At 39.5% G+C, this 22447-nt stretch overlaps 1 protein-coding gene across 6 annotated transcripts in view; it reads right to left on the bottom strand.

Annotated features, from left to right (window-relative positions):
* Nucleotides 1–1250: 1250 nt before the first annotated feature.
* Nucleotides 1251–22447, bottom strand: part of thrab (thyroid hormone receptor alpha b) — a 197951-nt gene continuing 176754 nt past the window's right edge. For 5 of the 6 annotated variants that reach the window (XM_058794363.1, XM_058794360.1, XM_058794359.1 and 2 more), the window contains 6 exons: nucleotides 21100–21200; nucleotides 19614–19761; nucleotides 17133–17338; nucleotides 9900–10046; nucleotides 8075–8333; nucleotides 1251–6613 (listed from right to left, as the gene is read on the bottom strand). In XM_058794363.1, the coding sequence (XP_058650346.1) occupies nucleotides 6363–6613; nucleotides 8075–8333; nucleotides 9900–10046; nucleotides 17133–17338; nucleotides 19614–19761; nucleotides 21100–21200 (1112 nt within the window). In that variant the 3' untranslated portion in view covers nucleotides 1251–6362. The remainder of the gene's footprint in view (nucleotides 6614–8074; nucleotides 8334–9899; nucleotides 10047–17132; nucleotides 17339–19613; nucleotides 19762–21099; nucleotides 21201–22447) is intronic. The other variant, XM_058794364.1, reaches the window with a different exon arrangement.

Genomic DNA, 22447 nt, shown 5'->3' with positions numbered 1-22447 from the left:
CCCAAACATGTGCAATAAAATCAAAAATCTAGAAAAAACAGATACAGCTAATGAATCTGTTGCACATGTGTGAGCAAGAGCAAGAGTTGGAGAGCAAAGAACCGTGGAATAGTTCTCCCATTAGCAACAGGAAAATCATTAGTGATTCTATTTAAAGACGGACCTAAAAACAAATTATTGACCTCATTTCCCTTTCTGCTATTCTCCACTTCCCCAACTGACACCATATTCTCAGCGTGAACTGCTATGCTCCTTGAGGAAATATTCATTTCAAATATTTGATTTTATACTGCATCAGTAGAGCCTCAAAGCGTGTCCAAGGGGTCAGTCAGCAAATCCAGCCACATGGTCATTATAAATAGCAAACACACACAAAACTCACTCACACCCACCAGCAGACACATATTCACAGCACAAAAGCATGCGCACAGAAAACACACAATGCACAAGTCCAAACCAATGTCAGGAGGAGCAAAAAATGATGGTCAGCATATGATTAAACAGATAGTCTTTCACTTTTATGGAAACAGGTGATGAGTGTTGCCATGTTTCACTCCCATATGAATGTATTGTGTACTTGTCATTTGTTCACATATTTTAAAGGTGCACTTTTTTTCATGATTATATAAAGAACATTTTTTAATTAATTTTGAAAATGCATATGAAATATGTTTAAATCCATGTGCAGTAGCTTAATAAAAAGCGGTTTTATGGGGCGCTTCACGGAGTCCACCGTTTTGAGATGATATAACCAACTGAATGCAACTCGCTTTATCTTGGTAACCTATTATTGAAAAACTTTCATTAACAGAATAAATTCATGTCTGACAGCAAATAGCGCATTTCTACAACAGCATCAGTCATTAAAGAATTAGCATGACATTATCCACACCACTAGGTGGCAGTATGAGTCCAAAAGGATGTTATAAGCGCTTCTGAAAAAAATAAAAAAATAAAAAATACTGAGTGCACCTTTAAGTAGGACAAGTTTGACTGGGTCTGCATCCTTGTGTATCAAAACTATGCTTTGCAGAAATGCGAAGGCTCGCTGCTTTAATGTTTAGATAAGCAGAGATGTGTTCTCACCAGGCCTTTTATGAGCTCCATTGAAGCAGCCCCAAGAGTGCAGGAGAAATGTGTGAGAGAGAGACTGATGAACACTTAAGAGAAGAAGACCACAGGACAAGAACACTGAAAGCACATCTTCAACTCAGAGAGCAAAGAATGATGAGCTAACAAGAAGGCATGGCTGGAATTTTTCAACATTTATTAAAAAAAAAGTTTGTTATATTTCCTTTTTTTTTTTTTGTCTTTTTTTATTTTGTTGATACCTGAGAGAATCCTTCAATAGCTTTCCTTTCCAGTCTCATTTAAAACAGCTGTGGTATGGACATCATCCCCGCTCTCTGCTCACACTCTCATGGCTGGGTGCATTTTCCACATGAGCACTTGTTCATATTCACAAACAGAGTCCAATCAAATGAAGATACTCGCATTTAAAGAAAACAGAGAAAATGAGGGCTTTGACATCACAGTGGCGTGGGCGGTCAATCAAATTCAAATGTTCAAAAATAGCACGCTTCCGTATCATTTGGGGTTTCGCATACTGTGTTAAAGCTGAAGTGTGCGATTTCTGTTCCACTAGTGTCATTAAATGGAACTGCAGGTTTCCAAAACACTCCCCTCTTCTGCTATTGGCTAGATAAAAATGATAGCCCCGCCTCAAACTCACACCATTGGTTGAGCTGTTGCCAGGTGGGTAAAATGTTTTGATAGTGCCTCAGAGACAGTGTTTACAGTTTTTGGTGAAATCAGCCTAGAAATGGCTTACTTGTAGTAATCTCTGTGTAGTACTCAAATATTTTAACATATAAAGTAGTTGATTTTGCATATTAAGAAAAAAAAAAGACACGCTTCAGCTTTAACTGACTGAGTTTGGTCTGAGATTCAGTTACACAGCTGAGAGGCCAACTCAAAAACATTTCTTGGTTGACAAAAGAATATTAATAAAAATATTACAAATTATCTACAAAACAAATTTTCATTCTGAACGTACGAAATGCCGCAGGTAGTACCAATCCACCGAACCATGAGAGCATTCGACGCAAACACATACATAGAAACACAAATGCAGTCCCTCGACAGCGGATGACATCATCGGAGATGAGTGGAAAGTTGAACTAGCGCCCTCAAATGTTCGTGAGGTTTGACAAAGCAGGTATCAGGCAGCAGTAAGGGCCATCCTTCCCTTCACTATTACACTGACTGATGAACAGACAAACTGACTGAGGCTCATGCAGTTGCGGTGGGTGGGACTCTGGCAGGGGGAGTGTTTAGAAGCATGTCCGCTAATCAGGGATCAATGACACAGTCATCATGCTATCAGAGGGTTTAGCATTGCATAGACATTCTTGCTTCTGGGCGTTTTTTTGTCTTTCTCTAAAGAAAAAAAAAAAGATAACAAAATTTGGTACAAAAAAAAAATAAAAATAGGGGCGAGAAACAAAACTACATCACCACCAAAGCGAAACAAAACCAGTATCTACTGTTCTCCTCTGAGGAAACTGATTGGCAGTAGTGAGGCCAGCTAAGTGCTTCTGGGTACCAGACATTACCCACCTACTGTACGTCTCTACCAGCAATCTGACCTAGCGAACAAATGTACATCTAGCTACCCTGTCGGAAAGAGCCGTTTGAGTGCGGGGCAGAGGGTTGCGGAGGCACAGGGTTAGATTGTTAATTTCATGGGGCACTTCTTCTTCATATTTGTATTGAACATGCACGTTTGCGAGTGCTCAAAAGCACACGTACAGATGTGTGAAGCATTTACAGAGCTACGTAAGCAGATTTACTTTACAAAAAACGGTGGGATCAGCCGGCCGCGCTCTGGCCTCGACATCCAGTATGTGACGGTTGCATATGGTTAACACATAGTGATTTAATCTTTCAATATCTTTTCGTTTTGTATTTACATCCTTGGTTATGGCCAAAAATCTTGTAAAAGTACAAAAAAGAAAAACAAAACAAAACACAAGTATTGCACCTTGAATGCGGGCAATATACGCTTAGTAAGCTGTTTGTGTAACATCATTTTGACAGCACTGTCCACTCTTGCTGGTGACCTGAAGTGAGGTTCTAGTTCCCGGGCTCGGTTCCAGCCCAGTCCTGTCAGCTACATTCAATACCACGAAGCGCTCTCTGCTGTCACGGATGCACACGACTCCCTTTCCAGCCTTCCAGCCACACCGCATCCCGTCCGCTCCCATCACGGCCCGTCGCATCAGCGCTGGTGACACCGTTCGCAAACGGAGGCTAATGCATGCAACTGGTGCAAATCTGAAACAGATGGGCTTTCGAGGTTGAAGGAGGGGGCAGTGTGCTTCCGCGATCGCATGAACGCTCATGCGCACATACACCCCATCGTACAGTTCAACACATGCACTGGACGCACTTTGACACAAGTGCCACACAGATAAGCACTCCTCCCAAGTTCATTTAAGCTTTGTGTTGTGTGAGGTATGAGTAGATTGTGTTTCAGTTTTTTTTTTTTTTTTCTTTTCAGTTTCTGTTGCATTATTTCTCATGGTTTTTTCTAAGTCTTCTTAAAAAAAGAAAACAAAATATAAAAAAGAAAATATTCCTGTTTCTTGTAAATTCCTCTTGATAAAAAGACGAAGGACAGATACACAGACAAACAGAGCAGTCGACTTATCATTACAAACTATAGTGAGGTGAAAAAGAGGTGAAATTCTCTAGTTTACACTGCACGCATGGTCAAAAAGTGACTACGGCTGTTGTTTTTCTCTCTTACATAGAGCAGTTAAGCATTGAAAACGAACACACACATTTCAGTTCAAAACAAAAAGAAAGAAATGAACAGCTCAAGCTCCGAGATTTGAACTCTTTGTTCCGGAGTCATTATTTTATTTGTTTTCTGGGTTTGTAATTCTCTTATATCTTTTTTTTTTTCTTTTTCTATCTCTCTCAAATAAAATTAGAAGGTAAAGCAGCATCGAAACCCTTGCATTCACTCCATCAGCCAATCGCAACCACTGCTGCGTCACTCCTATTCCAAGATGGAACTCCATGCTGGGTGTTTACGGAATGCTCACAGTTGCTCTCGTTCTAATTGGCTGTCTTCCTTCGGAACCTCATTATAGAGCAACTCCTTGTCCTGGCTCTGTCATTCTGCTGCTCCTCGTTCACATTCATTCGGTGCTGCCATTCTTTGCATGGCTTGGCCGCTCCTTTGTCTCACAAAGGAAAGGCCCGTTTCTGTTAGGTGTTCGTCTCAAGCCACTTGTGGCTTTGAGGGGGCGGGGACACAGAGGTCTATTCGCAAATATGTGTTTGAGCGTTTCATCATTTGTTGAGGACGTTGCTTGACTTAATACTGACTCTGAGGGTGTGCTCAGGAGCACATGAAGGTGTGGCCTCTGTTTGACAGAGAGGTTGGGGGCGTGTCCTTGGAAAACATGCGATTGAGCTGGAGGAGCTGGAGGGTGGGACCCATCATGCTTTAGTGCAAAAACTCCTTAAAAAGTGCCACGGGTTGAATCGTCTCTGAAGATTTGGCTCTTTCAAAGCTAAGTGCTCTCATTCAACTGCTAGCCTTCCCGCGTCCCCTGCCCCACCCTGAAGAAACCAGCTGACACCTAGCTCCGCTTTGCAAATTACTGCTTGGTATTCAAAAAAGGAAACAACGATAGACCCATTCGGTTCAGGCCTGGCCACCTCAGGTCCTTCATCTGTAGTTCTCTCCACGGCTCCTCTTCGTAGTCAGCGTCATGTACGGTTTAGTTCGCCGTCTGCTGAAAACCAGCTTCCATTTTGATGGAAATCGTAGTGACACTTGGTCCCACACGAAAAAAAAAAAAAAAAGCCCATCCAGAATTGTTTTCTCTCTCAGCCCAGAGTGAAGAGAACTGACAAGCTACGATGAGGAATGGCAGGCCCTCCTGTCTACAGTGGTTTTTCAACGTAACTGAGAAGAAACTGTGTCTGCAAGTGTTTCTATCCTGGCTGTCAGTGTGTGAGAATACGAGTGTGTGTGTAAATGTGTGTGTGTGTGTGTGTGTGTGTGGCTGAGGGTAGCTGCCCTGTGTCCAGAGGTGAGGTAGAACCTGTTAGCACAGAGGCAGTCTAAGAGCTACAGCCAGCCGGAGGTGTGCCCACATTTGAGGTAAAACAAAAACAACACAAAGAAAAAACATCAACGACAGCCAATCCACCGTGGCCCATCAGGAGTGTGCGGGTGTGTTCGCACAGACCGGGCAACAGTAGCATCTGAGCAGAACACAGATGGGCTGGACTGAACTCTCAAAGCCCTGCATGGGAGTCCAGAACTACAGCACTGCAGTGCATACAGTAAAAATGAGGCATTCGAGTTTTGAGGTGCGTGTTTTAGTACGTTGTGTGTGTGTGTGTGCTGGGTCTGGGAGTACGTTAATACTGGCTCCCTCCCGACATCTGTAAAACACACAAATCAGTGCAGATTGGAGGTGTAGGGGTGCCTGGATTTCCATGTCTCTGCGTGACTTTCCTGGGACAAAGAGGGGCTCAAGGAGCCCACAAATAAGCCCAGACAATGGCAAGAATGAACCGCACACAAAGTCACTGAGCAGCACCCCTGAATGAGCACTAAAATGGCGACCGAGAGCTTTCAAAGGTCCGTGTCCTACAGAGAAGGGAGGGGGGTATATTCTCGAAAAGTCCCAAATCATTTTGAGTAGCTTTATTTAAATATAGCACCTGATTTGGTTCAAAAAAATTCCTCCCGCTCCACACACAGGCTCAATATCGAAGAGAATCATGAGGTCTGTTAAAAGAAGATCCATGTTAGCGCAAAGCTTGAGATACCGACGGTTAATCTCACGAGAACGCTGAGATTTCAAATCAATGAAATGAACTGACCACTTCACGACCTGGCGGAGGAATCTATATGCCAGCTGCCATCCAGTCTTAGCAGAGGGCGCCTCCAGTGGTGGCGTGACAGTAGTGCAGTCTATACGTGTACAAATGCATACAAGCTCATCTGAGGATTTGAGTCGCATGAGTACTGCATCTGTAAGCACAATTACAGGAGTGTGTGTGTGTGTGAGTGTAGATGTATATTCTGTGTCTAAGGTGTTGGTAAACCAGTATAAGACATCATGCCGAGACAGAAGGGCCACGCTTGGGGAATTTAGTGGATGAGGGAGGGCTGAGTTTTCTGTGAAAAGAAAAAATCCTTGATGACCAAAGGCAGATGACCCCTGCCAATGCAGCTGCTGCTGGTGAGTTTGGTGCATGGAGAGTGGTGAGACAGGTTGAGGAACACGGGTTACAAAATATTGATTCTCCTGCCGCAGCTCGCTGGGACGTCACACGTCCTGATCCTCGAAGACCTCCAGGAAAAGTGGGGGGAAGAGTTCAGTGGGGCATTCCACCTTCATGTGCAGGAAGCGACTGGCGTGGCAGGCTCCGATCATGCGCAGGTCCGTCACCTTCATCAGCAGCTTGGGCCAGAAATGAGGAATGTTGTGCTTGCGATAGTTGATGTAGTGTTCGAACGCTAGGAGGTACATCTCCTGGCACTTCTCGATCTTCTCCACACATGTCAAGCCTGTTCGATCTGAAGAGACGAACCAGAGAAGATGCAAGGTCAATGCTTTATACATTGGACAAAATACATTAATTTCAAAAACCATCTAGTTAGGTTTCACACAGAACAAAGGTGAAATACCTCTCAACAACAATATTTACCAAACACCACGTTCCAAAACCTAGTTTGCTGCCTTAATAATCAACATTTCTGGGCATCAAATGAACACTCCAGATGTGAAGTATTTCCACTTAATTTTTTACATAATGCTTGAAAAAAGCCAAACCAGAACCAAATCAACCAGGATCCGAGACTGATCACAACATTATAAACTGTGATTTGAAGAATAAACTATCTAAAAATCAGCAAAGAGAGACATTTACAAAGTGATATACTATTTGGGTGGACATCTGTATGGTTTTGGGTTGGATAGTGCAATTATGAAATACCATTTCCACCTACTTCCACAGCCTCAAGCTTTCTTGTACTCCTCATAACTATTTTACAGAATTAATACCACAATTAAAAAAGGGTCACACTTTATATTAGGTTGCCTTAATTACTATGTACTTACATCAATTGTGGTCATATTGTATTGCAAAACACTTTTGCTGCTATTGAGGTGGGATACGGGTAGGTTAAGGACAGGTTTGGTGGTATGGGTAGGTTTAAGGGTGGGTTAAGGTGTAAGTGATGGGTCAACAGAGTAATTATAAATGTAATTACAGAAATTAATTACAGATGTAATTACATATAGGTATTTTTAAATATGTAAGTACAATGTAAACACATGTATGTACACAATAAGTGCATTGTACCAAATGATTAATTTAAATGTAAGTAGTTAAGGCCACCTAATATAAAGTGGGACCTAAAAAAGATTTTAAATTTAAAAATAGGTGTTAAGTTTAGGCTAATAGTAAGTGACATACTTTTTAGACACAATATTGTCAAAATCGCTCTATTTCATCAACGGAAATAGTTCCAGACAACTATTTTCATTTATAAAGTATATATAATCTTTAAAAAGAAAATCATTTTTATACCGGTTCTACACTCTTAACTGTATGATTGCATCCCAGTGGCCTGTTTATGTAGTTCATCTGGTGATTTCTCTCTTGCATCGATCCTCAACTACTTGCTTTTGTTCCCCTTTTGTAAGTCGCTTTGGATAAAAGTGTCTGCTAAATGCATAAATGTAGATGTAAATGTCCAGAACCCAATTGTTGCTCTATTGGGGTTCATTGGATTCTTTTCATCTGAGGAGTGCTGTATGTGTCATGTAGTTATTATTAACAAAGTTGCTGCCTGCATATACATTCTATTTCAAGTTAGCATGCTACCACAGAAAGCAGCTGCCTATGTAGACAGCAGACAGTGAGGCAGAGCACAAGCTTTAGGAACAGAACCTAACAGCCCTCTCAAATCCCTACAGCTGTTTCCAGTTTTGAGAATACTCTTACAGAGTTACTGTAAAGTGTCCTCTCTCACCTGAGCTCATAAGCAGTACGCCCTGCAGCAGGGCCACCTCTGTGTCATCCAGGTTGAACTGCGCCAGACTCTTGCCTAAGTCAAAGATGGCATCAGACACAACGCCCAGCCCTCCATTCTTTAGCTGCTCTCGTTTGACAGCCATCTCTCCGTTTAGGGTCAAGGTCTCACTTTCTGGGTCATACCGAACTGCAGCACGTAGGGACATAATCTCCATACAGCAGCCCTTCAGCAAGATGATCTGATCCTCACAAGGCAGCTACAGAAATTAGAAATCACACGATAATACATGTTTATTTCACCTAAATCTGCTCAGTCCTTGAAAAACACTCCTTGAATACGTCAAAAATTATTATGGTTGTAAACTTTTTTTTTTTTTTCCAGTTTGAAAGAATTGTCTCTTTATGAGTTATGAGGAAAACCCCCAAAATATATATGCCAGTATAGATTTCAGTATTGACACCCAGAATAAAATAATTAAATTAATAGTAAATTGTTAAAATTAATTAATATAATAACTTGACAACAACAAATTATGGTCTATATTAATAGTGGGTGATGTGTCAGTTATTAAGCTTCAAATTATATTAAAATAATTAAATTAATCATATTTTTTAATTTTTAATATATATAATATTGTTAGCTTGGCATTGAAAATGGTCAGCGTGTGACCAAAATGTTTGCCTTTTTTCTTTTCTTTTTTTTTTCAGTAAATTGCTTACACTGCTTTCATCTCGCTTGTGATTTGTTTTATTTTTGAGAGTGTAAAGACTTTTTACAAGTATTTTAGTTTTTGGGAAACTTTTTTGGTCTACGCACCTCGGCTGGACTGTTTTGAAGGTGCGGTGAGTCTCTTGTTTTTTAAATTCTAATATATAAATATATATAATAAGAACATAAGGACTGTCTTAATAAAGACTGTTGTGTGTGTATATAATCTATAAAAAAAAATCATTTTTGACCACTCTTTAATATTCACACAGCACAGAATGTAGTTATAATGTCAAATTGAATAAATGCTTTTTTCCCTTTTTTTTTAATTACAGTGTCTTACAAATTTACTTAAATGCATGCATTAATGTGTTAACTTTGACAGCCCTAATTATATACTGGCAAAGAATGATGCCCCAAACACTGAAAGGAACTGAGGAGAGGGAAAAAATTGAAGGACTGAAGTAGTATTTACACTGATGTATAAAACGTTTCACATCATTTACAAAAGCAACAAAAAGTCAAGTATTGTTCAGTATTATGTTTTTGTATTACAGTCTTTCTGGGTGCTTATTCCAAAATATGGAAAATACAGGAGGCAACTCAACCAAGAGGTTGTGGATACATGTGGATGGCAGGGTGAATTTATGGTGTAGACAATAATATATTTGTTGCCATAAGGGTGCTATGTAGTCTAATATGCAAGAATGTTCACACTTGCGGTTAAAGGAGTGTTGGTGAATGCTGAATATGGAAAGAATGCCACTATAGCTATGACTGATGTAATGTGGCAATATCACACACACATTCACCAAAGCCACAACTGTACAATTCATCCTAACATGATAGATAGCACATACATACAAACCCACCCACACTGACATATTCCAGAAATATGTGTTAGGGTTTTCAGTTGAATAATTTGGCAACTATTAAAAATAACACAAATTTGAGAAGGACCGCAGCATATTTTCTGCTAATTAGGCCAATGGACACTAATATACTCTAATTACAAGGCTTAATTTGACAAGCTAATTACTACAGAACACAAACACCTCAAATAGAGTGTAAAATAAACAAAAATAACAAAAACAAAACCTAACAGCACACTTACCTCCGAAAACATGGGCAGTTTTTTGGCAAAGTCAACAACACGTGTGATGGCTGGGGTGATGATCTTGGTAAACTCGCTGAAGGCCTCCAAATCCACTTTGTCCCCGTCTGATGTGGGGGCCACCGGAGACTGTCCGATGTCCTCCGGCTGCAGACACAGACAGAGAGTTAAGTGTAACTGTAACTTTTGGCTTTTGTAACAGGCTACAATGCATTTCCACTGAAGACTATATGAATGGATGTACAGATACACCGAACAAGATGCATGTGTGAGGTCTGGCTTTCCAGTTATTTAGGCTGATAGCCTTGGAAAACCACAGCGTTTAGTAGAGGTCAGCCATGTAAAAACTCTGGACAAACAGCCAAGTAGCCCTGGCATCTGGAGCTACATTCTATGTATGCAGTAAGAGGCATGTAACACGAGTCAGAATAGAGGTAATTATAAGTACTCAGGAGGCAGAGCTGCAATTACAGCATTACATGTTGGCCACTGCATATATATTTATTGAATGCGAGACAGGGCTATGAGTCATGGACGGCATATCTGCAGTCCGTTTCTGCTGCAATCAACACCTCAAACAAAAATTATATATATAATTAATATAAATATAGTATATATTATATAGTATAATATATTATATAGTTATATTATATAGTATAGTGTTATATTATATAGTTATATTATATAGTATAATATACATATACACACACTCACACACACACTGACAGCCCTATATATATATATATATATATATATATATATATATATATATATATATATATATATATATATATATATATATATATATATATATATATATATATATATATATATATATAGGGCTGGCAGTCTAACGACAACTTAATGAGTTATGAAAAAATAACGCAACTTAAATATTTGAACGCAGTTAACACACTGGCCCCTCCCCCAGACCTGTACATCATCTTGCATTTCATATAGTTGACTGTTGACAAATATGATGCAGGCCAGGGTAACAACTCCATAAATGCAGTTAAGATATTGGGGCAAAACATGCTCCTGTATAGGCTTTTTGTCTCATATTTATGTGTCATGATAAGTAATATCACACAAGCAGCATACCGCGAGTGCAAATGTGATTTTATACAACAGTTCAATAAATAAGAAGTTAACATTGTGTTGTATTTTAAACATAATATTGTCTGTATTTGCTCAATTTGGCAGAGAAAATATTACCTTTAAAGCCATAGCAGAATTGTTTTGTGTCTCTGAATCTGCGTTTTGAACAAATTGTGTGCACCAATGATTCAATGGCCCATTCATAAAATGAGCCATTTAATTTATTCTTGAATGAATCAGCCATTTGAACAAATCGAATGAATGACTGACTCAAAAACACACTGCCATCTGTTGGCAGTTTAAGTTTCTTATTTAGAGTATCATTTCATTTAACAATAGGGTGACCAGATGTCCTGTTTTTCCGGGACAGTCCCGTATTTCAGCTCTATTTTTAGTGTCCCGACTTATTTTGAAAAAATCACGTTTTGTCCCGTATTACAACATTTCTGTTACGACTGGGTGATCCGAGCGAGTAGTAGAAGTGTTCTATCACGCGAGAACAGCCTAATAAAAGGTAACTAAGCTGGTCGTAGAACAAAATTACCATCCAATCACAATTCGTTATCGATTAATTTGCAAGTGAAGGCAGGATAGATAGGCAGAATCACTGAATGACACACAACAGAAACGCTCTCTCGGCCGCACGCCCGCGCGATCCCTGTTATGCAATCAGTTTTCCTTGCACCTTAATTGTCAAATACACACACAGCTGCCAAAATGTCCATTGTGTGGAGACTACGGAGTATCTCACATAAATACAATGGGTTATGGCTTAAGTGAACGTAAACAGGTGGGTAAAAATCGGATGTGTGTCAGTATATTACATTAATTCAGTCTTAAAGGGACAACAGCCTAATTAAATACCTGTCTGTCTAATTAATGTTAATCAAACAACAAAAGATGTTAAATGTATACATGTTAAACCTACTGTATTAGAAAAAAACAAGTTTATTTAATATTTAATTTGTATCTATTGTATTTGTCTTATGGTTTGTAATTTGCTTCTTTATTTTTATATAAAAAAATAACTATGTACGTGTATATGTGTGTGTGTGTGTGTGTGTGTATAATTTAATATAATTTAGATATCATGAAATAAAATTTCTCGTATCGTGGTCATACATCACAACAACCCATAAAATATGTTTTGAAATGCAGAAAATGTTAAAAATAGAAAACTTTAATTCACTATATCACTTTTACTGTAGTTTGTTCAAATATAAATGCAGCATAAGACTTTTTCCCAAAAAATTTTAATAATTGTGCCAGCCCTAAATATATTACCAGAATTACATAAAAAAAAAATTATATACAATATCTCACAGCAGTGAGTACACCCCTCACATTTTTGTAAATATTGTATTATATCTTTTAATGTGACAACACTGAAGAAATTACACTTTGCTACAATGGAAAGTAGTGAATGTACAGATTGTATAACAGTGTAAATTTGCTGTCCCCTCAAAATAACTCAACACACAGCCATTAATGTCTAAACCGCTGGCCACAAAAGTGAGTGAAAATGTCGAAATTGGGCCCAATTAGCCATTTTCTCTCCCCGGTGTCATGTGACTTGTTAGTGTTACAAGGTCTCAGGTGTGAATGGGGAGCAGGTGTGTTAAATTTGGTGTTATCGCTCTCACTCTCTCATACTGGTCACTGGAAGTTCAACGTGGCACTTCATGGTAAAGAACTCTCTAAGGATCTGAAAAAAAGAATTGTTGCTCTACATAAAGATGGCGTAGGCTATAAGAAGATTGCCAAGACCCTGAAACTGAGCTGCAGCACAGTGGCCAAGACCATACAGTGGTTTAACAGGACAGGTTCCACTCAGAACAGGCCAGAACAGAAGTTGAGTGCACGTGCTCGGCATTATATCCAGAGGTGGTGTTTGGGAAATAGACGTATGAGTGCTGCCAGCATTGCTGCAGAGGTTGAAGGGGTGGGGGGGTCAGCCTGTCAGTGCTCAGACCATACGCCGCAAACTGCATCAAATTGGTCTGCATGGCTGTCATCCCAGAAGGAAGCCTAAAGATGATGCACAAGAAAGCCCGCAAACAGTTTGCTGAAGACAAACAGACTAAGGACATGGATTACTGGAACCATGTCCTGTGGTCTGATGAGACCAAGATAAACTTATTTGGTTCAGATGGTGTCAAGCGTGTGCGGCGGCAACCAGGTGAGGAGTACAAAGACAAATGTGTCTTGCCTACAGTCAAGCATGGTGGTGGGAGTGTCATGGTCTGGGGCTGCATGAGTGCTGCCGGCACTGGGGAGCTACAGTTCATTGAGGGAACCATGAATGCCAACATGTACTGTGACATACTGAAGCAGAGACTGAGCCACAGGGCAGTATTCCAACATGATAACGAACCCAAACACACCTCCAAGATGACCACTGCCTTGCTAAAGAAGCTGAGGGTAAAGGTGATGGACTGGCCAAGCATGTCTCCAGACCTAAACCCTATTGAGCATCTGTGGGGCATCGTCAAATGGAAGGTGGAGGAGCGCAAGGTCTCTAACATCCAGCAGCTCAGTGATGTCGTCATGGAGGAGTGGAAGAGGACTCCAGTGGCAACCTGTGAAGCTCTGGTGAACTCCATGCCCAAGAGGGTTAAAGCAGTGCTGGAAAATAATGGTGGTCACACAGAATATTGACACTCTGGGCCCAATTTGGACATTTTCACTTTGGGGTGTACTCACTTTTGTGGCCAGCGGTTTAGACATTAATGGCTGTGTGTTGAGTTATTTTGAGGGGACAGCAAATTTACACTATTATACAAGCTGTACACTCACTACTTTACATTGTAGCAAAGTGTCATTTCTTCAGTGTTGTCACATGAAAAGATACAATAAAATATTTACCAAAATGTGAGGAGTGTACTCACTTTTGCGAGATACTGTATTTTTTTATTTATCAAAATAGTAAAGAAACAAAGAAACAAACAACATAACATGAATCTATCCATGACCTAAGTAATTCTGTAATGTCACAATCAGCATGTACTGTATGTGGATAAACAACCCCATCTAAAAATTTACATTTTAAAACATGTCCATGTGGTTGACTTCACCCCTTGCGGCATAAATGCGACAGTCCCTAACGACTTCAAACTTCGCAATCCCATTGATTTCTTTGTTTCTGATAAAGCAAACAGACAGCAATAAACAAAGGCACTGAAATCAAGACAAGACTGCAGAAAAAAAGTACAGTGCTTGCCTACAAACAAACGCTATTCTGTTTCATTGTGAGGCTGTGAGAGCAAAAGGTTCAGGACATGGTTCAGGACATTTCATCTGTTACAGACAAGTTGATTGAATAGTTAAACCCATTAATATTACCTAAATTCACCCTATAGCTGATAGGAAGCCTTCATGTAAAGTATACAGATCAGAAATTACAGTGCAGACCGCACAGAGAGGTAAATAAAACACAAAGGAATCTGTTCAGGGTTTCAGAATGTGCCTCTGAGGAACTTCTGCCGGCCGTTTAAGATTTGTGTGTTTGTGTTTACATGCGCTGTCTCAGACGAAGAGGACTGTTTTAACTGTGCCGCACTGGTGTATTTGTGTAAGCTTTAACAAGCATGAACCAAAGTGTGTGTGTGTGTCTTTTCCTTCAGGAGGTGGGGTTAGCGCTGGATACGTCCCAACGCACCCTTTGCCTGTAAGAACCCAGTGTAAACTATCCCCTCTGCTGGTCCACCCTGGCCTTCTCACTGCTGAGAACTTGGCACTGTGCTTTCTCACTACAGAGATCTTAAGACAGCCCAGTTGGACTACCGACAGGATGGAGTGAGTGTTCCCATGGAGAGAGAGGCTGCAGTTTATCGGGGTCATTCGGGGTCTTGGCCTTGCATGGTTATTGGAGGCATATCTTGGTAGTAAAGGTTATATAGGCTGAATTCTTTATGGGCCGTTTTATAGGAGTTCTCAGCTGGCTGGGGAAGTGGTTTCTCTGTCCCCCGTGGCTGATCGTCACAGGGTCTAGCGCAAGCCGAATGTTTAGATTGGTGTATGTCAGGGCTTTGATAGTGCTCGTAACCGCTGGGAAGGCGGCGAGTGTTTGGTGGGCTGAAAAAACTACTTTGGTTCTACAATAGAGAATTTCCAAATCAGCCCCTTCTGCTGGGATATTGTGCATATGCTTGCTTAAATGTTTGTAAGAAGAAAATTTCGAAGAACTGATTTTGTTCTTGCAATAAAAAGTAAATCAACTTTTCAAAAATCCAAATCAACACTGGACACCATTAAAAAAAACAAAAAACAGAGAGACTCCACAGAATAAAATGTTTGGAAAGATATGAGTGTGAGAAAATTCCAACAGATTTATTTGTTTTCTTTCTCTTAAAGATCAACAAGTCTTTTAGATATCCATAGCCTGTGTTTCTGTGTGTCTCTTTTATTCCATTTTCTCTTCCTTTATCCTGCCACTATTCACAGTGGGTGGTATATTGTCTGAGCGAATGAGCAATTAATACTGTCTAAACTCTCTTTCCTTCCTTCTTCATAAACAGAGGCGCTTTTACCAAGGCCCTGCATGGCAACGCTGCATTCCTGTTATACCCGTCACTAACAGTTGCTTTAACGCTCGCTGTTGCCCGGTCACAACTGATATGTGTAGACTGGTATTGTCACTCATTACATTGATTAGCAAGCTGTGTAAACAAATGCTAATCCGTACTGACAGAAAAGGCCATAACGATGTGCTAAGCTTAAAATAAAATGTAGCGAGCAGACACACAGAAATTTACGCATACAAATAAACACAATAAAATGAAGTTTTCTCTCCTTTCTACCTAAACATATGTTTTTCCTATACATTTAGAAGCTACTGTTTTCAAGCTATTATATAAATATATATATATATATATATATATATTTTTTTTTTAAAGGCACCTATTATGCAAAACTGACTTTTACATGTTGTTTAAACATAAATGTGTGCTCCTTTTTTAATCCCCATAAATCACAAGCAGTGTCTCAGAACAAGCCATTCGTAGAATCTGTAAAATGTGACGTGACCCTGAGTGAGCCCATGTTTATCTTCAAGCTAGAGCATTTAAAAGCAGCATTCAAGTAAAAAATAACTTTCGTGGATTGATTCTGAGATCTTCCGAATGCATTGCGATTCTCCCTGGAATCGATTCTGAGCTTAGATTTTAACAGCAGATGGCACTCTAATCTAGATTTTATTCGCACACTCAAATGCTCATGAAGAAGAGTGCTGAAGAGCGCGTGTGTGTTAGGCTGAGTCATGTAATTTCACCTCGGCTCAGAATGCTTTTATGACGCGAGAGTAATGTAAACAGCCCACTGTGAACACCCTTGTAATTCAATTCAACCTTTTCAAATTTTATGAATGATTATTTTAGGTTTAAGTGTGTGTAAGGATTTGGAAACAAGCTGAGTACAGCTGTTTCTAAAGCATGCAGCGCCATCTGCTGTTCAAAACTAAGCCCAGAATTGACTCGAGAATGAATCACAAAAATCTCAGAATCGATGCTGAAATCATTTCTCGATTCGCGATGCATCGATTTATTTTCCCAGCCCTAATAGACAGCAGTATAGGTACTGTATATTTTGCTGCTGTCACTTAATACACAGATCTAATATAAACATTCTTTGCTGGGATTTCTTTCCAAGCTGTTTTACCTTCACAGACATAAATGACTGTGTTTTTGTAATCTGTGTTTTTAACATAAACTTATGTGTATTTGACAGTTTAAGCACAATAAGACATGAAAGAGAACTTAGTTAAGTACTCACATGCTATGTGACAGTTTCGGATATGTTCGCTCAGATAACCATATATCAGACGTTAAAACTAATTATGGCTTTAAAACGCATGATTTCAGAAAAATTAATAAAAACGTTGTTTAGCAGAGTATCTGAGGTACGAGCTGTAAAGGCACAGCCCTATTCTGGAAAAGGGGACGGGGAGCAGCTCATTTGCATTTAAAGACACATGCACAAAAACAGCGTGTTTCTGCTTCCACTCAAAATAGGCATTTTCAAAATGATATATTAAATAATTTGTGGGGTATTTTGAGCTGAAACAGACACATTCTGGGGACACCTGAGACTTATATTTTACATTATATATATATATATATATGTCAAGGATTTGCTTACCAGGAACTTGCGTTTCTGTTTCCAGTGAGAGCCCTGTGCATTGGTGTGGCGGTGAGCTTCTGTCACCATACGGATCAGCTCCCACTCTGAGCTGGTGGGTTCTGGCCGATTCTTCAGGGATTTGACCATCTCCTCCTTCTTCCGCTTCTCACGGTTCTCCTCAATCAAGCGCCGCTTCGCAACCCGCTTGGAGTCGTCCAGTACCACTACACAAAGGAGAAAAATGGGTTAATTCTTCCACTCGCGTGATGCATGAATCAACAAATCAATTTTAGTTATGGTCCTCTAAGTGGCTTTTCCATTTACATTTCACCTTAAAGATGTTTCCTGGAAAACGAGACAAATACTGAATAATGAAGTGATTCTGAGGTGCAGAATGGCGGTGACAGAACGAGTAAGAGCATCAGGGAAGGATCAAAGTAGAAACGAGACATCCATAAAACATTATAGAACAGAGGGAGAGAGAGGGAGTGACAGAGGAAGAAGAAATGTGGTCTGGGTTGAACATGTGCTGTACATATGTGAGGTATATGGACATATGTAAGGGAAACCCCAGACTGAGCACTTCAGTTTGCATAAGATTAATGTACATTCGCTGTCAGCATGTATTTGTACAGGTGCTGGTCATATAATTAGAATATCATCAAAAAGTTGATTTATTTCACTAATTCCATTCAAAAAGTGAAACTTGTATATTATATTCATTCATTACACACAGACTGATATATTTCAAATGTTTATTTCTTTTAATTTTGATGATTATAACTGACAACTAAGGAAAATCCCAAATTCAGTATCTCAGAAAATTTGAATGTTGTGAAAAGGTTCAATATTGAAGACACCTGGTGCCACACTCTAATCAGCTAATTAACTCAAAACACCTGCAAAGGCCTTTAAATGGTCTCTCAGTCTAGTTCTGTAGGCTACGCAATCATGGGGAAGACTGCCGACTTGTCCAAAAGACGACCATTGACACGTTGCACAAGGAGGGCAAGACACAAAAGGTCATTGCAAAAGAGGCTGGCTGTTCACAGAGCTCTGTGTCCAAGCACATTAATAGAGAGGCGAAGGGAAGGAAAAGATATGGTAGAAAAAAAGTGTACAAGCAATAGGGATAACCGCACCCTGGAGAGGATTGTGAAACAAAAGCCATTCAAAAATGTGGGGGAGATTCACAAAGAGTGGACTGCAGCTGGAGTCAGTGCTTCAAGAACCACTACGCACAGACGTATGCAAGACACGGGTTTCAGCTGTCGCATTCCTTGTGTCAAGCCACTCTTGAACAACAGACAGCGTCAGAAGCGTCTCGCCTGGGCTAAAGACAAAAAGGACTGGACTGCTGCTGAGTGGTCCAAAGTTATGTTCTCTGATGAAAGTAAATTTAGCATTTCCTTTGGAAATCATGGTCCCAGAGTCTGGAGGAAGAGAGGAGAGGCACACAATCCACGTTGCTTGAGGTCCAGTGTACAGTTTCCACAGTCAGTGATGGTTTGGGGTGCCATGTCATCTGCTGGTGTTGGTCCACGGTGTTTTCTGAGGTCCAAGGTCAACGCAGCCGTATACCAGGACATTTTAGAGCACTTCTTGCTTCCTGCTGCTGACCAACTTTATGGAGATGCAGATTTAATTTTCCAACAGGACTTGGCACCTGCACACAGTGCCAAAGCAACCAGTATCTGGTTTAAGGACCATGGTATCCCTGTTCTTAATTGGCCAGCAAACTCGCCTGACCTTAACCCCATAGAAAATCTATGGGGTATTGTGAAGAGGAAGATGCGATATGCCAGACCCAACAATGCAGAAGAGCTGAAGGCCACTATCAGAGCAACCTGGGCTCTCATAACACCTGAGCAGTGCCACAGACTGATCGACTCCATGCCACGCAGCATTGCTGCAGTAATTCAGGCAAAAGGAGCCCCAACTAAGTATTGAGTGCTGTACATGCTCATACTTTTCATGTTCATACTTTTCAGTTGGCCAAGATTTCTAAAAATCCTTTCTTTGTATTGGTCTTAAGTAATATTCTAATTTTCTGAGATACTGAATTTGGGATTTTCCTTAGTTGTCAGTTATAATCATCAAAATTAAAAGAAATAAACATTTGAAATATATCAGTCTGTGTGTAATGAATGAATATAATATACAAGTTTCACTTTATGAATGGAATTAGTAAAATAAATCAACTTTTTGATGATATTCTAATTATATGACCAGCACCTGTATATATAAGGAGCAGGGCTGCGTTCGTGATCCAGTACGGTCAGGTCCAAGCATCTGATGTAGACGCTTCTGTTTTGAGTTATTTTCTAATTTAATAATTTTTCATTACAAATTATATTAATTTAGAGATATAAGACAACTGCTGATGATCAGTGAACAGACTGATTTGAGATCCCCTCGTGTTTTCATTTGTCTGTGTGCAGTTTTGCATGGTCGGTGATTTTGTATGTTATTTGCTTGAGCGTGTGGGAGGTCACTCACGATCCATGGCCATGCCCACGGCGATGCACTTCTTGAAGCGGCACAGCTGGCACTGGTTGCGGGTGATCTTGTCGATGATGCAGCAGCCATCGTATTTACAGGAGTAAGAGGGGTGGAGATTCTTCTGGATGGTGCGCCTGAAGAATCCCTGAGAGACAGAGACAGTGAGGAGGATAAAACTGCTCTGGGTGTGTGTTCACGGTGTGTGTGTGTTCACTACTGTGTGCACTTGGATGGGTTAAATGCAGAGCACAAATTCCGAGGATGGGTCATAATACTTGGCCACACGTCACTTCACTTTCACTTAAAGAGTGTATTCAGAGGCAGGGAGTCAGACAGGTGTAATCTGTCACAAACTGTGCTTCCTGTCCCACATAAGCAAGTGGACAACAAAAGCTTTTTTGACTTGTTTTGCTGTAAAAATATCTAATTCTTTTTAAAAGCAAATTTAAGCACAAACCTATTTTTAAGAAATTTTTTCATCCAAAAAATGTTAAAGAGGGTTCAAAAAGTGCTAACATTTCAGTAGTCAATAAACATTTTTATAATATTTTAGTCTTAATCAGTAAAATTCAATATAATGAAAACGAATATGCTTTTGAGTGACTTCTCTCATTTAGGAGATTCAATACAAAAATAAAATGCAATACGATAAAAAAAAAAAACAAACAAACACAAAAAGTAAAAACTATTTTGGTTCCCAAGTACATTTGTTTTGTTTTCAGCAGAGTTGCTAAAAAAGCTAACATTCAGCAGTCATTCAATACCACAGCAAAAACTAATAGGCTTTTGAATGCATTCCTAGGGAATTCCTATAAAAAATAAAATAAATTAATTAATTAAATGACAGAATAAATAAAATAAATGTAAAAATTTATCAAATGAAAAAAAAACTAAACTAAACTTATAAATAGACTAAAATAACTTACACTACTAAACTTATAAATAAAATAAAAAAAATAAACAGAGCAAGTGCAAACATGAGAGCTGGAAAGCAGGTGCTGTCAGTCAACACTTGTTTGTGTACTTGATACTCACTGTTGACATCCCTAACTATAAGGATGCATATCTATATTACTGACAAATAAGCGAAAAGTCTGATTAGAAAATGTAGCCTTTTTTGCCCCTTTTTTATTGCAGTGATGGAATCTGCAAACTCTCAAGAATTCTTCAAATCAGCCTGTTTAGGCAGGAGTCCCAGTCAAAGACTTGCACAGCTGTCACTCACAATTCACTCCCTTCATGTGCAGAGAGACAGAGAGTGGATAAGATGGTTGACGCTATTCTTTAGGCTTGTGATTTGACAGGATTGAGAATGATAGGACTATAAGTTTCACAAATGACAACAGGCTGTTTTGTTGAACAGATCAGACCTGCGCCACACCATAACTCCACGTGAGGTGACAGTCTAGTATGTATATTGTCTAGCGTGCGGGGCTGAGATGTCTGTTAACACTGTGCACAAGTGATAGCAGAGATGTCCCACCTTACAGCCCTCGCAGGTGATGCAGCGGTAGTGATAGCCGGTAGCTTTGTCTCCACACACCACACACGGCTCATCCTTCTCCAGATAGCTGGGGATGTACCCTACCATACACAAAAAAATGATAACTGATAGCAACAAACAAGTACAGACATCAGCAAACCAACAACACAATACATATAAAATATAAAAAGCTCCTAGCTTCATATGCAAAGAAGCTGTTCGTAATTTCTAGAAAGTTTTTTCCTGTATATTAATTCTGTTTGGAGCTGCAATACTGCAGAAATGACATACTTCAGGCCTAACCGAGTACCTATTAAAGTCTTGTTAACCTTGATTGGTGAAAGCCCTGATGAGCCCGGAGTGAGTTTGAGAGTGTCACTGGACAACATTTAAGATCCGCCAGTGTTTGTGACATCTTAAGCTAGTTAACTGCCTTCATGCAAATTTGTGAAGCCCTTTCATAGATAAGAAACAGATTTTTAATTGCAATACATGCTATTGCATTCAGGAAGGGGAAATAGTCCACTGCCCACTATTTCACTAAATACTCAAAAGTCTGGAGTTTTAAAATGTTTTTTAAAGTCCCTTATGTTTACTTAGGCTAAATTTATTTGAATACAGTAAAGAAAGATAGTAGATAAAGAGAGTAATATTATGAAATATTACTACAATTTAAAATTCTGTTAATTCAAAAATGTCTAATCTACTAATTTACTATTATTAGCAATCTTGAAAACAGCTCAGTTCAAATACTTGATATTTGTTTTATTAAAAAACAGCATTTATTTGAAATAGTAATATTTTGTAACCATATACATGTCTTTACTAACATTGTTGATCAACTGAATGCATCTTTGCTGGATAAAACTGACCACAAACTTTTGAAAAACAGCTCATAAACTACTGTAAAAAACAATAATAAAAAACTAAACATATGTGATTTGCAGGGTTTGAGGGTTTAACTGTTTAAATGGTTCATTAACATCTGCAAAGGTTACCAGCAGGTGGTGCAAAAATGAGGCTAAACAAAAATTCAGACTATGTAAAGTATTAAATTTTTTAATCAGGATGCATTTTATAGACTTGTTTTAAGCTATCATTCTTTTTAACAACATACCCTATACAACATACACTAAACAGCAGTGTAGGTTAGCGTGGAATAGCAAATCTTACACCACACTGCTTTTAGCTTTCTTTCCCAAGTGAATGCGACAGCACCAGTATTGGAAAACTAAAAGGTTAAAGACGATTTTGGGACTAATCTAGTTTATTTGGCTGCTGTGGGCATGAGGTGGACAAGACAGAGCAGCAGGGAAAGGCATAAAAATGCAGCTACTGGAGGCCTGAT

This window comes from Onychostoma macrolepis, chromosome 12 (genome assembly GCF_012432095.1).
Source record: "Onychostoma macrolepis isolate SWU-2019 chromosome 12, ASM1243209v1, whole genome shotgun sequence".
NCBI lineage: Eukaryota > Metazoa > Chordata > Actinopteri > Cypriniformes > Cyprinidae > Onychostoma > Onychostoma macrolepis.
This window is presented reverse-complemented; position numbering and strand designations above follow the sequence as displayed.